Raw genomic sequence first — 19323 nt, 5'->3', positions numbered from 1 at the left:
GTATGAATCTTGCTTTGATTGAATCTTGCATGAACATATCAATGAGGAAAAGAGGTTATTTTTAGAAGTGAGGTCATAGGGTTAAGTGAAATGTTTGGTGAGAAAAATAATCCATCCCAAGGGAAGAAAAATTTAAAGTACATATATATACATACAAAAGTATATACAGAACTATTTTAAGCACCACCCAAAGGAGGGGTTTATATGCTGAAAGACATCCCCCTCTGAGTTACCAGTAAAAACTACATTGTTGTGTGTGGTGATGAGTCAGGTACGAACACAGGTAAGTCTAGAAGGGTCCAAAGGCCTGGAGGACTGTGTGGGTTAAAAATAAAACTAGGACCAAAAATTGCTGCAAAATGTTCTCAAGAAGGACAACCCAGTATCAAAGATTCTTAACAAAAGACTGCTTCCCAGAGTAGATTAAGAAATAACTTTATTTTTCATTTGTCAATCCCATGATTGAAAAGACACGTTGCTCCCAAATAGACAAGAGGCATAATCGGAAACAAAATTCTTCCTGAAAATTTAGCTCATGAAGTTATTATGCAAAAATCAGCAAAGAATCACCAAAAGCTGCAGCCAACATTTAAAACTGGTGTAACATTCTACTCAAGCTTAGCAGAAATTTTAAAGCCACGTCAAAACCATGTCAGCCACAGACTAGCAACAATAGTGGCATTAACTGTTGTGCCTTCAAGAAAAGCACTTAAAATATCCCATTTTCTATAAAAGATAATTTCCCCGAAAAGAAGTGATTTATTTCATCAGAAGACTCTCAGAACTGGTAAGTAACTCTCCTCTTCCACCCCAGTTCCAGGCTTTCCTTTAATCAACAATATTTAGAGCTCATCTTGGACAGAATTTGGCTTCTCAGAAGAGTCTTTGTCATTTAAGCACAGTGTGGAATGGGAGAAAGTGTGTAGTTACCAGGAACTAACAGAGTACAAAAGACAGTCACTTCTGAACTCGCTGATGCTCAAGAAATCAGAGACTCTCCATTAAAGAGGGTCTCATATGCCTGAGAGCTTTGTGCTTGAGGAAACACTACTTAGAGGTAGCTCTGGTTCTGGTTTATATTTAATTACAATTTGCTGTATCCTGTCACAGGAAAGTTCTAATATTTTCAACAAAGTATAAGCACTCTCAATTTCCTCTTTATCCCCACCGCTCCCCCCCCCCCCAGTTTCCCCACTGAAAAGGGTAGGAAAAAGCTTAATTGTGACTTCATAAAGAATAGCAGCTAATTCAGCAATTCACACCCAACTACGACTGACAGGACAAGGAAAGGCAACCTGGTGTGACCAGCTCTGCGAGCTAGGCCTGCAGAAGTGCAGTGTGTGGCGTATCCACAGCACACAGGAAGAAGGGGGAGGCTGTCGTCAAGGCGCACACGGACAATTTCTTTTACGCGTTTCATAGCACATTCTGCCACAGCCAACAAAACCACCAAGTCAGGAATGGATCTGATTGTACTCTTTCAAAGAAGTCTGTGCCCCTCCCCAACTACACTTCATGCAAGAACAATCACTATTTAAAAAAAAAAAAAACAAAAAAAAGCAAACAAATGATCACTATTATCTATTTGGATATAGGGCCCAACAAGAAGTGAGCAGGGATGGGTTAGAACAGCATATTCTATAACAAAACACCTTCTTTGAAAAGATTTATGTAACTTTAAGCATTAAAATGAACGTTCCACCTCTACACATGTATCATCTTGCAGTCCTGCCCCCACACGACCATGGTCGTATTTGAAAGAGAACCCCTACATGAACACTGAATCCAAAAGGCAGTTTTAAGGGTTTTACAAGATTTGCTAACAAACTTACCAGAGTGTCAACCATTCTACTCTGAGCCTCTTTTCTTTATTCAATACTCTCAAGTTGAAAGGAATAAAAAGAATCAAATATTCAGACCAAATTAATTAAGTGCCACAAACTATTTAAGACACAGGATTATTCTTTAAAAGATACTGAAAAAGTGTACACTACCTGAAATATTTTTTTATAAAGCCAATAATCTGAAAATTTCAACAGAGAGAATGGTATGAGAACCTTCCTCCTCTCTCCCTCTGCAAAGAAATCATTAAATACATTGGGTAACATTATACTGTCATTGTTAGCATAACAATATAAACAATTTCCATCATCATCCTGAATATTACTTTATAAAGATATATACTTTAAAAGGCTTTCAAAACATTTTCAACCCAGCATTTGAGAATAAAGCATTAAAAGAGTTTTGTATACAGTAACACATTCAATGTGATAAGGGTATGAATTTACAACCATACATTATATATATATATATATATATATATATATATATGTATATATATTTATATAAAAAACAAACTTGGCCAGAAGTTAAGGCTACCTACAATTGTCCAAGAAATTATGCTCGTCAAAACAATTACAAAATTAAAATCACATGCATTTTCAAATCATCTAAATCACTGACAAAATAAGGTCCAGTACTCAAAGTTTTCAAATTAACTGCAAGAAAGTGCTACAGATATTTACATTTTCTTATTATGAATCAGTGTTCCCACAAAATTACACTTAAATTTTTCACCAGCCTCAAATGCATATAACTAAAAACTAAAAAGTTTGCAGTTTGGTACTTAGTACTCTTAAAAGTGAATAGGTTGAAAATGGCAAACAGCAAGCATCATTTACAAATGGGCCATCTCAGCCACCAAAGTACACTGCATAATACTGTCTGACCGGACTTAGGCTTAGAATTCTGAGTCACAAGAGGGACCAAAAGTGAACATTTCATTAATAATTACATGTATCAGCAACCACATGATATTCAGGCTTTTCCCACTCAAATCAAAGTAAATAATTTAAACATGAAACTAAATAAAACCAAAATACAAATAACTTTCTCTCAACAACAAAGTCATTTCTGACATTGCCTAAATGTTTTATTTAAATCTTTTTTTGAATAAGAAAAAAATATTCTGAACAAATGCCTCTTTTACAATAAATTTCAGAAAATACATTTATAAGTGTAACTCAGAGCCTGCAGACCTCAGGCAGAGTTTTCAATGAACAAAATGTGCTAGGATGGGAGAGATCACTTAACCAGCTCACGGATTATTGTAGGCAATAAGCTAGGACCCTAAGTCTATACTTCTTTCAAGTTGGTGAGTGTTATATTTCCAATTTCAATATCTAAAAGCTACCTTTTTTAAATCTTTCCACCTTTGCACAACATATATTTTAGGATGAAAATTTCTATCAAATGGTAATGGGAACAAGATTTAAAAAACAATAATGCTTAATGCTAAGGATGTTTGTCCCTGTTGAATCAAAAAAGGAAATTGTACTTCAGACTCAACTGAAATTTAGTGTTTTAGGCACTATTTTAATAAAATTAGCACCCTTAATTATTAACTTATGACTAAACAGTTAATTACTTTAGACAAATTATTTCAATAATATTTCTTTTTTAAAAGAGTCTTTGCTATGTAAAGACAAAATAGATTTATTTATTCAATCAATATGGTATTTTGAGCAACTCATAGCTTTATCAATGAGAGCTGATTCACCAAAAGAAAATTATTCCAACTTTCTACAGCAGAATTGCAGCTATAGAATTTAGGCATCACTGAGAAGTCAGGCCAGGTAAAAAGATATTTACTAATACTCAATGGCCTAACAGCTTTTTAAAAAAATAATAATAACTTCAAACATCAATACTAACAGTTTTTCAGGTAACAGTTTCTGAAGAACACAATTTTTAAGATTAATATACAAAATCACCTTAGGGAATTACTGCAAGATGCTACTTTGCCAACATGGCCCAGCATCTGTCTGGGTTCCTTTCCCTTCATCTTTGCTAAACAAACAAAACAAACAAACAAACAAAAAAACACCTAGAAGGTGAGGCAGGTGATTGTCTTCATAAGCTCTCTGATATAGATTGCGGCAGAAGATGAAGAGAACAGAATGACATATCTAAAAAGTCAAACCCAACCACAGAATGCTTCCTGTTGTTATGACCCAGTGGAATGCAAGCTAGGAATAGGATAGAACTTGGAAATCCGGCTCTGTGTTGATGGGTTAAGGCATTCAGACTCCCCAGTCATTTTAAAGAACACCTCCTGTTCCTGCAGTTTCCTGGCAAATTCTTCTTCCAGTGTCTTAAAAAGGAAGGGAAAAAGAAATGATGTGCTGGTATTACAAACAGAATTTACTCGGACAGCCAACAATAAAACTATTTGCTCAAATACTCTGTATCTTATCCTAAGGATAAGAAGACCTATCCTAAAGAAGACCAGAGTGTTCAACTGTTAGATTAGGCTGTGCATAGCCCTAGGTTGAAGTCTCTGGCTCAGCCATACGAATGTGTAACTTGGATCAATGACTTAACTTCTCTCCATTACAGAATCACCTCACTCTTCTGTTGTAAAACAAGCAGAGTATCACCTACCTCACAGGGTTGTTATGTAAGGATTAAGTGTGATCGTGATATACTCAACACATACCAGACACCCAACAGATGGCTCCTATTATTAACTACTACCTTTCTCTCCCACATAGCACTTTCCATTTTCCTTTTTTTTTTTTTTAAGATTTTATTTATTTGACAGACAGAGATCACAAGTAGGCAGAGAGTCAGGCAGAGAGAGGGGGAAGCAAGCTCCCTACTGAGCAGAGAGCCCAATGTGGGGCTCAATCCCAGGACCCTGGGATCATGACCTGAGCCGAAGGCAGAGGCTTTAACCCACTGAGCCAACCCAGGCGCCCCAGCACTTTCCATTTTCTGTTTTTTATTTTGATTTTTGATGTGCATGTCTTTTCTTCCACACCGAACTTTAAGCTGTTTGAAGGTAAGCCCTAAGCCAGATCATCTTTACATCCCCACAATACAGAGCGTATATAGTAAGGACTGGAGAAACACTTGAGGGATCAGTGATTTTGCAGACAAGTAACTCAAGGATACGTGCTGCTGCAAAGGCACAAAGTAGAGCAGAAGATGGAAAGAGACAGGAACATTTCTCACAAGAGGTGAAACATAAGCTCAGTCTTGAAGGAAAGAAAAGAATTTGATAGGATGCAGAAGGCAAGCCAGACAGAGGGGCCTAAGACAATTCCTGCACACAGGCAAGAACACAGACATGGTATGAGTAATGGTGATTATACCCAATATCAGAATATGAATAGGGAACAAAGTGGCCTGTGGGAGGTAACACTAGAAAGTTTGCTGGTGGCCAATGTATGGCACTATGACAGCCCCAAAGTCAAACTGAAGCATTTCTATTTTATTTTGATAGAACTAAAGATTTATCAACACCACAATGCCACTGCCAGAGATGTTCCTGAATATAAATACTCTGATGGCAGACAAGTAGGAAGAGAGGAAAAGGAATCTGAGGTCAGAAGGCCCATTAGGACATTACTGAACATTTTTAAGCAGCAGAATGATAGTAATGGGAAAAAGAAATATTATAAAGAGAGTTAAAATTATTTGTCATCTCACTGAAATGAGATGTGATAGAAATGAAAGACAATTCAGGTTTTTAGACTGAATGTCAATTAAGAGAGTGGGGATGTCAAAAAAAAAAGAGGGCAGGGATGTCAGGAAGCACACTGATGCTATGCCGGGACACGGGAACAAAGTGAGATGGGGATGATAGAGAAGGGTGTTAAGTTTAGCGGCTTGTTTATTTGTTTGTTTAAGATTTTATTTATTTGACTTATTTCACTAAGCATTTCTTTTGATGGCTGCATAGTATTCCATTGTGTATATATACCACATCTTCTGTATCCATTCATCTGTTGATGGACATCTAGGTTCTTTCCATAGTCTGGCTATTGTAGACATTGCTGCTATAAACATTCGGGTACACGTGCCCCTTCGGATCACTATGTTTGTATCTTTAGGGTAAATACCCAGTAGTGCAATTGCTGGGTCATAGGGTAGTTCTATTTTCAACATTTTGAGGAACCTCCATGCTGTTTTCCAGAGTGGTTGCACCAGCTTGCATTCCCACCAACAGTGGAGGAGGGTTCCCCTTTCTCCACATCCTCGCCAGCATCTGTCATTTCCTGACTTGTTAATTTTAGCCATTCTGACTGGTGTGAGGTGATATCTCATTGTGGTTTTGATTTGTATTTCCCTGATGCCGAGTGACGTGGAGCACTTTTTCATGTGTCTGTTGGCCATCTGGATGTCTTCTTTGCAGAAATGTCTGTTCATGTCCTCTGCCCATTTCTTGATTGGATTGTTTGTTCTTTGGGTGTTGAGTTTGCTAAGTTCCTTATAGATTTTGGATACTAGCCCTTTATCTGATATGTCGTTTGCAAATATCTTCTCCCATTCTGTCAGCTGTCTTTTGGTTTTGTTAACTGTTTCCTTTGCTGTGCAAAAGCTTTTGATCTTGATGAAATCCCAATAGTTCATTTTCGCCCTTGCTTCCCTTGCCTTTGCCGTTGTTCCTAGGAAGATGTTGCTGCGGCTGAGGTCGAAGAGGTTGCTGCCTGCATTCTCCTCAAGGATTTTGATGGATTCCTTTCTCACATTGAGGTCCTTCATCCATTTGGAGTCTATTTTCGTGTGTGGTGTAAGGAAGTGGTCCAATTTCATTTTTCTGCATGTGGCTGTCCAATTTTCCCAGCACCATTTATTGAAGAGGCTGTCTTTTTTCCATTGGACATTCTTTCCTGCTTTGTCAAAGATGAGTTGACCATAGAGTTGAGGGTCGATTTCTGGGCTCTCTATTCTGTTCCACTGGTCTATGTGTCTGACAACTATCATATGATCTCTCTGATATGAGGACATGGAGAAGCAACATGGGGGGGTAGGGGGATAGGAGAAGAATACATGAAACAAGATGGGATTGGGAGGGAGACAAACCATAAATGACTCTTAATCTCACAAAACAAACTGGGGGTTGCTGGGGGGAGGTGGGATTGGGAGAGGGGGAGGGGGCTATGGACATTGGGGAGGGGAGGCGAACCATAAGAGACTATGGACTCTGAAAAACAACCTGAGGGTTTTGAAGGGTCAGGGGTGGGAGGTTGGGGGAACAGGTGGTGGGTGATGGGGAGGGCACGTTTTGCATGGAGCACTGGGTGTTGTGCAAAAAGAATGAATACTGTTACGCTGAAAAAAAATAAATAAAAAAAAAAAAAAAAAAAAAAAAAAAAAAGATTTTATTTATTTGAGAGACAGAGAGAGCACGAGAGGGAAGAAGGTCAGAGGGAGAGGCAGACCCTACAGAGGTGGGACCCCGATATGGGACTTGATTCCAGAACTCCGGGATCATGACCTGAGCCGAAGACAGTTGCTTAACCAACTGAGCCACCCAGGCATCTTGTTTTTGTTTTTTTAAAGATTTTATTTATTTGACAGAGAAAGAGACACAGCAAGAGTGGGAACACAAGCAGCGGGAGTGGGAGAAGGAGAAGCAGGCTTGCCGCAGAGCGGGAGCCCGATGTGGGGCTCGATCCCAGGACCCTGGGATCAGGACCTGAGGCGAAGGCAGATGCCTAACAACTAAGCCACCCAGCCGCCCCTGTTAAGTTCAGTTTTATCTCCACTGAGCTTACAATCTTTAGTCAATGTTCAATAGGTATGTATCGATCATTACAATATGCCAGGAACTATTTTAGAAGTTGATATATACCAGTGAACCAAGAGATAACACTCTTGCTTTCAAAGAGCATACATTCTTGTGGGAAAAGACAGACCATAAATAAATGTGTCTGGTGGTGAAGAATGCTATGAAGGAAAACACAGGTGAGGAGACAGGGAATGTCTGAGGTAGGCATGGAGGCTATTTCATATATAGTCATCGGAAAAAGGAATCTTCTGTGAGATGATGTTGGAATACAGGCCTGAATGGAGTAAGAAATGGAACATCCAGGTGGGAAATGAGTGCTTAGAACATGAACCAATAGTAACAAACAAGAAACAGTAACAGCAGTGGCAACTACTTACCCAGCCTAACCACAGTTCAGGTATTAGGAAGTGCGGTGCACACATACCATTCCTTTCGGGTCTTAACAATCCCAATTATGGACCCAGCGTCATCTTTGCTTTATAAATGAGTAAAACTGGGCGCAGGAATGTTAAGTGACAAAATTAATCATGTCATCACTGAGCTCTGAACCAGATCTATAGGACTTCAGAATTTGTACTTTATACAATCCCTACTATACAGGTCCTGGGACTGTCCTTAAATATGCAGCAGATGAAGCCATGACTAGGCACAGGATCATCAAGGATGTAAAGCTACGAGATGTCTAGACAGAAAAAGTGATAAAGAGCACAGACAAAGAAGTTAGGTCATAAAAGTTGGATGAGAAGAGAATTTTTTTTTAAAAGATTTATTTATTTGAGAGAGAGAGAGGGAGAGCACAAGCGGGGGAGGGGCAGAGGGAGAAGCAGAGTCCCCAGTGAGGGGAGGGCCCAAGGCAGGGCTTGATTCCAGGACCCCACGATCATGACCTGAGCCGAAGGCAGATGCTTAAGTGACTGAGCCACGTAGGCGTCCCGAGAAGAGAATTTTAAGAAACAAGATTTCTAATGACAACAGTGAGATAATACCATAGGATTTGGCTCTTAGCAACTCACTTAAGACTACTGTCAATGAGTTCAATTGGGGAGTCTGAAGTGAAAGCTAGACTACAGAAAATTAAACTGGAAAAAACGGGGGCGCCTGAGTGGCTCAGTGGGTTAAAGCCTCTGCCTTCAGCTCAGGTCGTGATCCCGGGGTCCTGGGATCGAGCCCCGCATTGGGCACTATGCTCAACGGGAAGCCTGCTTCTCCCCCCACCCCCCCGCCCCGCCTGTCTCTCTGCCTACTTGTGATCTCTGTCAAATAAATAAATAAAATCTTTAAGGGAAAAAAAAAACCAACAACGCCCTTCCGTACCTTTTGAATTCCAATCCAAATGAACGTATTACCTATTCAAAAATTTAACAATAAATAAACTTTAAATTAAAAAGCCCCACTAATAAGTGACTTGGTCACTTCACTTCTTCTAGAAACATTTAGCCCACAGTGGCTTCTAAATGCAGATTTTTCTTGACAGATTGACTGATTAACTGGATAAACGGAAGAAAGGAACAGCTGAAAGCTATAGCAGGCAGGAAAGCCACGAGAAAACAAAGGTTTGAGTTTGAGAGTTAGCAAAGGGAGAGGATCACATAGTTATAGAAAAAAAATGAGTTGAAGAGGTTGACCAATCAGACCAGTCCAGCAGGGAGTCAAAAAGGAAGTACAAAATGGAAAGATGGCTGATAGCTGGATGGGGGAAGGGGAGCCTTTCCTATTTTACTAGATCGTGAATTTACTATCACACGAGGGCCTTGTAATTTGGCTCCTGTCAACTTGTCCAGACTAAGCTACCCTCACTTCCTTCCTTCTCTCCCTCCTTAATGCCTACACACAGGCACACTCCCCCAGTGCCCCAATGGCAGGGAGCAACTTGTGATTCCTATACACATCCTTTTCACCCATTCACTTCTCTGTACTTACACTGCCCATCACACCCCAACCTATCTATATGCCTAGCAAGCTCTTACTCATCCTGAAGTCTCACTTGGCTTATAAGGCATCTTCTTTGCAAAGCCTCCCTAACTTCCCAGGCAGACTGAAGTACTCCTTGTCCTTGGCCTCAACACTGAACTCCTATCTCCTGTGCTCACCTCCCTCACAGCAATGGTCCTACTGAACTGTAACTGCTCGTCACTACATTCTGAACATTTGTGGGGACAGGGACTTGGTCTCTTCATCTCCTGTCCCTGACATATACTAAACAACTAATAACTGGGTGGATAAATGGATGAACACAAACATATTTTATCTAAAGCTTTTTAAAAAATTACCTTTTTCCTGGGTCTCAATTTCTCTCTCCATTCCTTTAATTCTTGGCTGTGTTCCTCATCTAACTCCTTCAGTTTCTGAGTCTCATGCTCAACCAATAGGTGGCATTTTTCATTCTGAAAACAAAATTTGTAATAAAAATTTTCAGATCAACTAAGCCATTTTGTATAAATGTAATTATCTTCAAATAATAAAGCATTTATTAAACATCAAACTATTACTGAGATTCAGGCTCTCCCCTGAAAACCAAAGGCTAAGAACTATGAAATAAGTCATAGCTTCATTTCTGCAAGTTTACAAGCTAGATCTATTATTTACCATATGAAAAGAACTTAAGTAGAATTAGTTTGATCCTGTTTCTTCTTTCTAAGAAGGTTTGCTCATGAAACTGACACTTAAGGGCATCTTATATGGATTTTACCCACTGGTACCAGAATGTGGGATTAGGAACTATTCTACTCTAGTAAATTAAGCAAATATGTAGAGTATCCATAAAGTACACACTATTCTGAAATTTTAAACATTTTAGGCTACATACTAGATGGGCTGCATAGTCCATGCAAAGCCTCAAAACAGTGCCCTTAAAGTAACCTTTAAATTTCTTAGGGGAAAAATTCTCACTTCTTTAGTTTATCAAACACCTAGAAGAAAATGAACTATTTCTCCCTAAATGAAATTTTAAATTCAAAATCTGATAACAAAACCACCTATCTCATTTTGAAAACTTTGTTCAGTTTCTCTGCAAAATAAATTAAAATTACTCAGTACTGCTTTTGAAAGACTCAACTTCTTAGGTTATAATTTAGCCTCATGTTTATATTAATCATGTTACATAAGAGCTAAGTAAGTGCCTATGATACTAACCTGATCTTTATTTAGGTCTATACAGAAAACAAAACCTCTCAATCCCAGTATTTTCATGAGTAAAGCATACTCTATTTTGGTCAGCTACCGTTTTGTCCAGACCAGCCGCTTGTGCTGCCCCGTTCCCACCAGTTCAGTTTCCGTGCTCCTGTTTCTGACCTGCAGCTGATGCAGCTCCCGGACATTGGCTTCACACTGCAGCTGAAGATCCCGCATTTGATTTTCATGTTTTTGATGCTGAGCCATTCTCTCATTTTTCTGCCTCTTTTCTTCTTGAGCAGCAAACTATAAATAAGAAAAACGGTTAACAAGCAATGTAATTTCTTCATCTTCCAAAGGAGTAATTAAGGAATTTAACAAGACTTAAAAGTACAAATAAACTAAAGTTGCAAGTAATAATAATATGCTGTAACCTGAGCTGGAGTCTACATTATGGCTTTGGTGGGGAGAGGGGGTGCTTCTGATTAAAACCTTATTCCTCTTATCTGCTTAGTGACCTCAGTTTATTTGTGTGTGGGACCTATGACTACAGAAGCAAACCGAAGCCCTATGTTTTAACTTCAAAAGTTGTCCAAGTCACCTAATTCCCAAGACTGGTCTTAGGACCAGCCTAGCCCAAGATCTGGTGTGGGGCATGGGACAGAGGCCTTTGCCCTCTGTGGCCACCAGTGTAGGAAAACTAAGTTGGTATATGCCACATATCTAGCCCCAACTCACAAAGCCAAAGAGAACATCAACAAGCCCAAGGTGGCTCGAAATGTTTACAAAATAATTACATGACATTTCTAAAGGACACTCAATTTTTTTAAATCTAAAAAAGAGGAGAGTAACTGGCTTATTTACCTGTTTAATTTTGTCACGGTCCTGATCTGGTGTGGCTGTTGGGTTAATTCTCAAGCTTTTCTTAAACATGGCCATTCGAGTCTTGGCTTCACTGCGCTGAATCTTAGGCAGTCTTGCTCTTTCTTGAGTCTGTCTGTTTTTTAATTCCTCAATAAGTCGTTGATTATAACGCTGCATTTGTTCTGTTTCCTAAGAGAGTATCAAACAGACTCCTGTGATGTAGATATAACTCAATACTCAATACCCACATGTATGCTCAAACATGTCATTTTGTTGTTGTTTCTCAAAATCGCTCTTTCCTTTGTTGCATTATCAACCAGCAAGCTTTCACTCAAAATATAATTTATAATAAAAATAAAGCTTTTGGTAATAACAATCTTTTTTTTTTTTTTTTAAGATTTATCTACCTATATTAGAGACAGAAAGAGAGCACAAGCGGGAGGGGCAGAGGGAGAGGAAGAAACTCAAGCAAACTCCATGGTAAGTGCAGGAGCCTGACATGGGGCTTGATCCCACAAACCCAAGATCACGACCTGACTGCAACCAAGTCGGGACACCCAAACAACCCGTGCCACCCGGGCGCCCCTCATGAGTCTTATATTGAAATTCTTTTGCTAAGTCAGGGAGTCTACATTTTTAAGATACTTGGACCATAAATGGAGCCATAAAAGCTACCTTTGAGACAGGAAGATTACAACGTAGAAGAGGACTTAAAGCACTAGTCACCTTCCATGAAATTCAGAAAGAAGTCTGCAATCATGATGAGATACGATTAATTACTGTAAACCTCACCAAATACAAATTTTAGGATTAAAAAAAAAGAAATCTAAAATTCATTCTCTAAGTAGAAGTTCCAGAAATAACTCTGTAAACTTTAAAAAGTAAACTTTTATTTTTTTTAATATTTTATTTATTTATGAGATAGGTAGAGAGAACGAGAGCAGAGAGCACAAGCAGGGAGATGGCGAGAGGGACAGAAAGAGGGGCAGAAGCAGACACCCCACTGAGAAGGGAGCCTGCCACACGGGGCTTGATCCACAGACCCTGGGATCATGACCCGAGCCAAAGGCAGATGCTTAACCCACTGAGCCACCCAGGTGCCCCTAAAAAGTAAACCAATTTTCCTTTCATTAACCTTCTCATGGCGCTTAAGTAGCTGATGTCTTTGCATGAAATACTGATCTTTAAGTTGCTGTTTAAGCAGCTGGTGTTTTTCTTGTAAGTGTCGTTCTTCAAGCTCCCAAATTGCAGCTTCTCGAGCTAGAAGAAGAAAGCAATTTTCAAAATGTCACTTTGTTCTTTTTACACATGTACTTTGGTCTTCATTTTAATATTCACATAAAAGTGTTCTATAAATACTAACTTAAACACACACTGACATTCTGAACTATAAATGAAATATTACCAGAGTACAGGTAATATTTATCACCACTTACCATTCTGTTCTCATGTCCTATAAACAGAGAATGTCCCATCACTAACACCAAAATTCCTTTTAATCATCTTAATGAGAAATTTTAAAATATCAGCTTTTTATTAAGGGAAATAAGTGCTTAAAATTCCATTCCATTATGTAGCCATTAAGTACACCAACAATCGTACATAAGGCATAACAAGTATACAAAACTATTCAGGTAAAGTTCTAGCATGATCTGAACAGAAAGTTGTTTTCAGGATAAATGCTTGCTGTTTACTTCTCTTGTCATAAAGGCAATTATTCGATGTCTTAAGTATATAACTTTATAAAAAATTTTAAAATTTAAAATTCTTAAAATTTAACAGTTTTTCCTCCTATTAACCTCAATTTTCTTTATCTTTCACCACTCGAAGGAGAGCAATCAAATAATTTCCAATTATTTGATATAATGGATATGAGATATATCCACACATCAGGGCCATGTCTTCAGGTATCATTTCGTATACACACATATGCTGCGTAATTTCATATACCTCTCATGAGTTGCTGTTTGTTATTCAGGCACTCTCTTTCAATATTGGCTAGCTCTGCCTTCTGCTGTTGGATGATCTTTTTCAGAGAGCCATCTAATTCTTGTTGTTGCTTCTGAACAAATTCCTGTTCCTATTAGACACAGTTAACCATCAGTTAATAAGCATCTACTGAGTGAAACATCCATTTATCTATATGACTATATTAGTGGTTAACAAGATTTGTAAGCCAAGTTTCTAAAGTTAACTGGATTTAAAAATCACCAATTATATAGCATATATAAATAATATAAATATATTAGTCACTCAATTCAAGCCCAGAGGAAAAGTACTAGAATAGATAATATTCTAAATTCACTATTAAAAATAATACACACAGGCAACGCTCTCAGGTCCCCTCCCTCTTCAGGAGCTTTCCACTATCACTCAATAAACCTTACTAAACTCTCAATAAACTTTGTTTTGCTGCCCACCAGAGGGGGGAAAATACATATAAAAGAGGTCTATAATTCACTCATAATTAAAATGCCCTATTACACGAACAGCTTTAGGAAAAAAACAATTTAGAGCTTCAAAACTGACTATTCATTACACTATAATGTGGATACAACAATAAACAAGAAATGCCTTTTAGGAAAAAGAGAATAAAGAGCAAATAAGTAAAACACATATCAGAATTTTAAATATCTCTATTTTTCCAAGAAACAGAGTTAGGGAGAAATACCATGACTACACTAACAGAGAAAGATAGCTTCTATATCTACAGTAGTTGCCTAAAAGGAACAATAGTTTGTAGAAAATGAGAAATAGTACATTGCTAGAGAAGCGAACTAAGAAGAGTAAAGTGAGTTAAGTTTTATAAATATATATATACAAAATGCCTTATAATCAGAGAATTCTACCAACATGTTGGGGATTCACTCATTCGTTCAACAAATATTTACTGAGTACATACTATTTTGCCCAAGTGCCAAATTCATGCTTTAAAAAAAAATCCTATAGTAACTGTGTAAGAAAAGGGAAATGCTGAAGTAATGTTTAAGAAAAGGAAATGTTAAAGTGACTTTTGGTCTTTGTGCTAGATCACACATTTACAGAAGGAAGAAATACTATCCAAACTGAAGAAACATAAGTTTTGCCAGTACATGTTCAGCTCTCCATCCCTCTCTTGGAAGTTATAGCAGTCTGTGACTAGAAAAGGGATATTCTGAATTTTGAGTGTGGATTTAGAAACTTATGATTGAAGCAGCGCTCCACCGAAAATCCCTCCCCTTGCACATCCTAGAGAAGATAAAACCCCAAGATCCATATGGATCTATTCTTTATGCATTGGACAGTCTGACAGGGTCTGGATCACTACCAGCCTTGTCTTCAATACATGAGGAGTGAGTCTAGCAGTGTTCCTCAAGTTGTTTGCCTTACTACTATGTCTTTGGAGGCAAGAATTAGGTTGTACCATTCATGACGTGCTGTTAAAATCATACAGAGTAATAAATTCTGCTCTCTCATCTGTGTCAAAATTTGTACTTTAGCATAATTACAAATACACACTAGCAGAAAGACTAACGAACTGCCTCTATAAAATATAACTGTGAATTGACTACAGTCACCCACAACACTTTATCACAGAAAAATATCCACAATATTTAATTTCAACTATTTAGAATAAGGCCTTTTGAGTTTTAAAGACATGCAAAATCTCCATGCCTATCTTTTAAGCAATTATAACAAAGAAAGTTGTTTAAGCTTTACATTTCCCAACAATAAATATCACCTATAATAAAAATTACATAGTTCCTCTAATTTCATTGTAAAATTTCTGAATGTAAACTTGTATAATAAAAATATAATCTGTAGCTATATCAAAGGGTTTCCTTTTTGTTCAACATTTGTACCATTAATATGCATAAAGGGCTTTTAAAATATATCTGTATAGACAGAAACAATGGGCTCAGTATTTAATTACTCTAGATATAAACATTACATGTAGACTCAAATCAAATGCAAAAGTTTAAGATGGGGCTGAACTAATATTTATGTGAAAATTAAGAAGAGTAAATATAAGCCAGTGCCACTAAAAAAGTGAATGCAATTGCTTGTCAATTCAATTCTTGGATATATAACTGTAGTATAGTTATGTCTAGATTAAGCAAGATGAGAGTTCAGTTCAAAGAAAACCTTTACTAAGTACTTAGTAAATGTTGGACACTATACTAGTTATGGCATTACTAAAATTAAAAAAAGACAATATTGCCTTTAAGGAGCTTCTACTCTAGTGGTTACAAATTGGTTTTGTCTGTCTATACAGAGAGCAGTGGGCCCCTTCCCTTAGTATCGCATTTTCAAAAGTTCAAACGTAAACCACTGAAAACTGAAAGGTAGGATACAGGGTCTAGAAAGCATGACATACAATGAATGAAAGGAAGAACTACAAAAGTATGTCCTGAAACAGCTAATACATAAGGAGAAAAGAAAAGCTAAGACTGTTATATAGGAGGAGGTAGAATTAGCATTGTGGTTAGAACTGCTCCAGAAGATAAAACAACAATTAACAGGTAGGAGTCAAGGTAGGCTATGTATGCAAGTGCTCCTGACCACGGGAGTTAGCAAAGACACCAGTTGCCTTACAGAGTCACAGACTTAAATAATTAAGCAGAGTCTGAATAATTAGTCAAGAATACGTGCAAATAATTTTCTTTCTCTTGCTGTCTTTCTTTCCTTCACTTATTTATTTATTCATTTTAAGTAATCTCTACAGCCAATGTGGGGCTCAAATTCACAACCCCAAGATCAAGAGTTACACGCTCTTTCAACTGAGCCAGCCAGGTGACTCAAATAATTTTCTATATTAAAGCTAAAATTTGAGGGGTGCCTGGGTGGCTCGGTTAAGCCTCTGCCTTTGGCTCAGGTCATGGTCTCAGGGTCCTGGGATCAAGCCCTGCATCGGGTTCTCTGCTCAGCGGGGAGCCTGCTTCCCCCTCTCTCTCTGCCGGCCTCTCTGCCTACTTGTGATCTCTGTCAAATAAATAAATAAAATCTTTAAAAAAAAAAAAAGCTAAAATTTGGACACCTGGGTGCCTCAGTCATTAAGCATCAGCCTTGGGCCTGCTTCTCCCTCTCCCTCTGCCAGTCACTCTGCCTGCTTATGCTCTCTGTCAAATAAATAAGTAAAATCTTTTTTTTTTTTAAGATTTTATTTATTCACTTGACAGACAGAGATCACAAGTAGGCAGACAAGCAGGCAGAGAGAGAGAGGAGGAAGCAGGCTCCCCGATGAGCAAACAGCCCGATGTGGGGCTCCATCTCAGGACCCTGAGATCACGACCTGAGCCGAAGGCAGAGGCTTAAACCACTGAGCCACCTAGGTGCCCCTCTCTCTGTCAAATAAATAAATAAAATCTTAAAAAAAAAAAAAGCTAAAATGAACCTGAAAGGTCCAGGTCCCTCACATACTAATTCATATATTTTATTACTTCAAAAGAAACGAAACTTTATTTTTATTTTTTTTAGATTTTTTTTTTCTTGACAGAAAGAAACACAGCAAGAGAGGGAACACAAGCAAGGGGAGTGTGAGAGGGAGAACAGGCTTCCCATGGAGCAGGGAGGCTGATGTGGAGCTCGATCCCAGGACCCTGGGATCATGACCTGAGCCAAAGGCAGACACTTAATAACGACTGAGTCACCCAGGCACCCCATGAAATGAAATTTTAATATTATTGAGCTTTCATTAAATTTCCTAATAAAAGTATAGTATATTCACGTTGGAATTTTTCATCAGAAATTACTCTTAGGATCTAAAAGAAAAGGGATCTTACATTCCAAAAAGATTGAACAAATTACATTTAACTTAAAAAAAAAAAAGATGGGAATTGATCACTAAAAGTAACAAATAATTTAACTGAATGAACACATAAACTGTAAAATGAATGCCCTTTCAAAGTACAAGTTTAAATGCTGATAAGAAATTTTATCATATTAATCAGATAACTATAAATATTAAAAGTATAACTGGGTTCTAGAAAACTGTAGGAAAGGGTTATGACATATTGGGCTATTTGTATAGAATTTGATCCTAACTCAAAAGAAAAGCTAAAAATGGTAATGATCAGAAAAGTGATCGTAATTCAAAATTTCTCCCTCCCGTTAAAAAAAAAATTAATGTTTTGCCTACCCTTTACACAACTATAGAGCCCAGTAGCTGCCAATAAAAAGAAGAAAAGTCTAATTTCAGGAGAGGGGAAAGGAGGGGTTGAAATCAAGCTGTATTCTATCTACTCCAGTTGTGTATATCAAACATCACAAACAAAAATTACAGAGTTAAATGAGCTAGTCACTTCCCTATAGAAACTGTGAGAAAGAATACAGCCTGGAATTCCAGACTTAATTTAAAACTACAGCAAGAAGAACAGAAACTCACTATTCATTGAATAATAGTGAAAACTAGAGTTAAATGGAACTTCAATCACTAATTTTAATATGGCTTTTCTGACCATATCCATACTTAAAACATATATGTAAACATAAATGCAATCAAAATGTCACTTCACACAAAGATAAAAATCTACTCACAGCATTCAATTTCTCACATGTGCAAAGCTTATAAAATACTACTGGGAAGGTATTTCTTGAAAAACATGAAAATCTCAAAATTTGTGGTAAGGGTAGACAGAAAAATGAACACTATTACAAGTGTTCCAATTCCAGCTCTACCATTAACGTCTTTTCTGACTTTAAACAGACCATTTAGTCTTCTATGCCTTGATTTCCTTATCTGTAAAATGGATACACTCCATCCCCATATTAGGGTGGTGGCAGTGAGAATCAAATGTGGAAACTCTTTGAAGAATACTACACTATAAAGTTTGTTTCAGGTTATTCCTATTATTGTCATTACTGACATTATCATCTATCAGTCTTCTAGATTTTAACAAATGAAGCGAACAATGAAAAGGCACATGTGAGCTGAAGAAAAAGCAGATAAAACAAGAGAAGGCATCCTCCCACAGACACGTGGGACTTACGTCCTGCAACTGGGCCTTGAAGACTGCACAAGATGACAACTGAAAAGACTGAATCATGACCTGAGCAACACCCTGTGGATTAGAATACAATGCACCTCCCAGGTGAGAACATAGCTGATAACTTTTGGTAAATGGAAAGTATAATCACACAAATGTTGAGTTTCAGGAGGTGTATATAACAACTTACTTAACAGACAGGTCTCTTTCTCATCTGTAAAAGGAAGGTTTGGAACTAGATCAGTGGTTTCTGAACTCTAGTTTATACTGTTGTTTCTTAAACCAGTCAAATCCTCTTCTAAAAAATGTGCCATAAAATGTATGAAACAGATGAAACGGTGCTGTGTTACATGAAACGGAAGCAGGGATCCAGAGCTCCACAGTCCTCTCTTTTTGAAGGATCCTCGAGGTGCTTCTTCCAAACTCAAGAGCTCCTGGGAGTAGTTTAAAAACCACTGAACTAGATGATCAAATACATCCTGGCTCCATGACTGTATGATTCACAAATTCTAAGAAAATTTAAAATAGACTCTGCAAAGTTACTGTTTTAGGACCTTCATGAAAAGCAGCAGCAAAAGGGAAATATTTTTAAATTTGTTAGATTGCTAAATTCTTCATTAAATTTAGAAAAAGAATTTCACTATTGCTTTCAGCTTTAGTTGAAAACATATGCTAGCGTCCAAAGTTTTATGAAAAATCACCAACAAAGGTTTCGTAAACACAGAACCACCTAACTCTTTCAACACCAAATTCTCAATTTCAACTCTAGCATCTGAAACATTACCTTTTGGAATTTAAAAAGTC

At 37.7% G+C, this 19323-nt stretch overlaps 1 protein-coding gene across 3 annotated transcripts in view; it reads right to left on the bottom strand.

The window, feature by feature from the left end:
- Positions 1-418: 418 nt before the first annotated feature.
- Positions 419-19323, bottom strand: part of SLK (STE20 like kinase) — a 61911-nt gene continuing 43006 nt past the window's right edge. For 2 of the 3 annotated variants that reach the window (XM_046026870.1, XM_046026871.1), the window contains 6 exons: positions 13505-13634; positions 12690-12814; positions 11555-11743; positions 10871-10996; positions 9850-9963; positions 419-4153 (listed from right to left, as the gene is read on the bottom strand). In XM_046026870.1, the coding sequence (XP_045882826.1) occupies positions 4007-4153; positions 9850-9963; positions 10871-10996; positions 11555-11743; positions 12690-12814; positions 13505-13634 (831 nt within the window). In that variant the 3' untranslated portion in view covers positions 419-4006. Of the gene's footprint in view, positions 4154-9849; positions 9964-10870; positions 10997-11554; positions 11744-12689; positions 12815-13504; positions 13635-17171; positions 18954-19323 lie in introns of those variants that run through there. The other variant, XM_046026873.1, reaches the window with a different exon arrangement.

Source organism: Meles meles, chromosome 13, assembly GCF_922984935.1.
Source record: "Meles meles chromosome 13, mMelMel3.1 paternal haplotype, whole genome shotgun sequence".
NCBI lineage: Eukaryota > Metazoa > Chordata > Mammalia > Carnivora > Mustelidae > Meles > Meles meles.
Note: the sequence above shows the minus strand (reverse complement) of the source record. Positions and strands in the feature narration are given on the sequence as shown.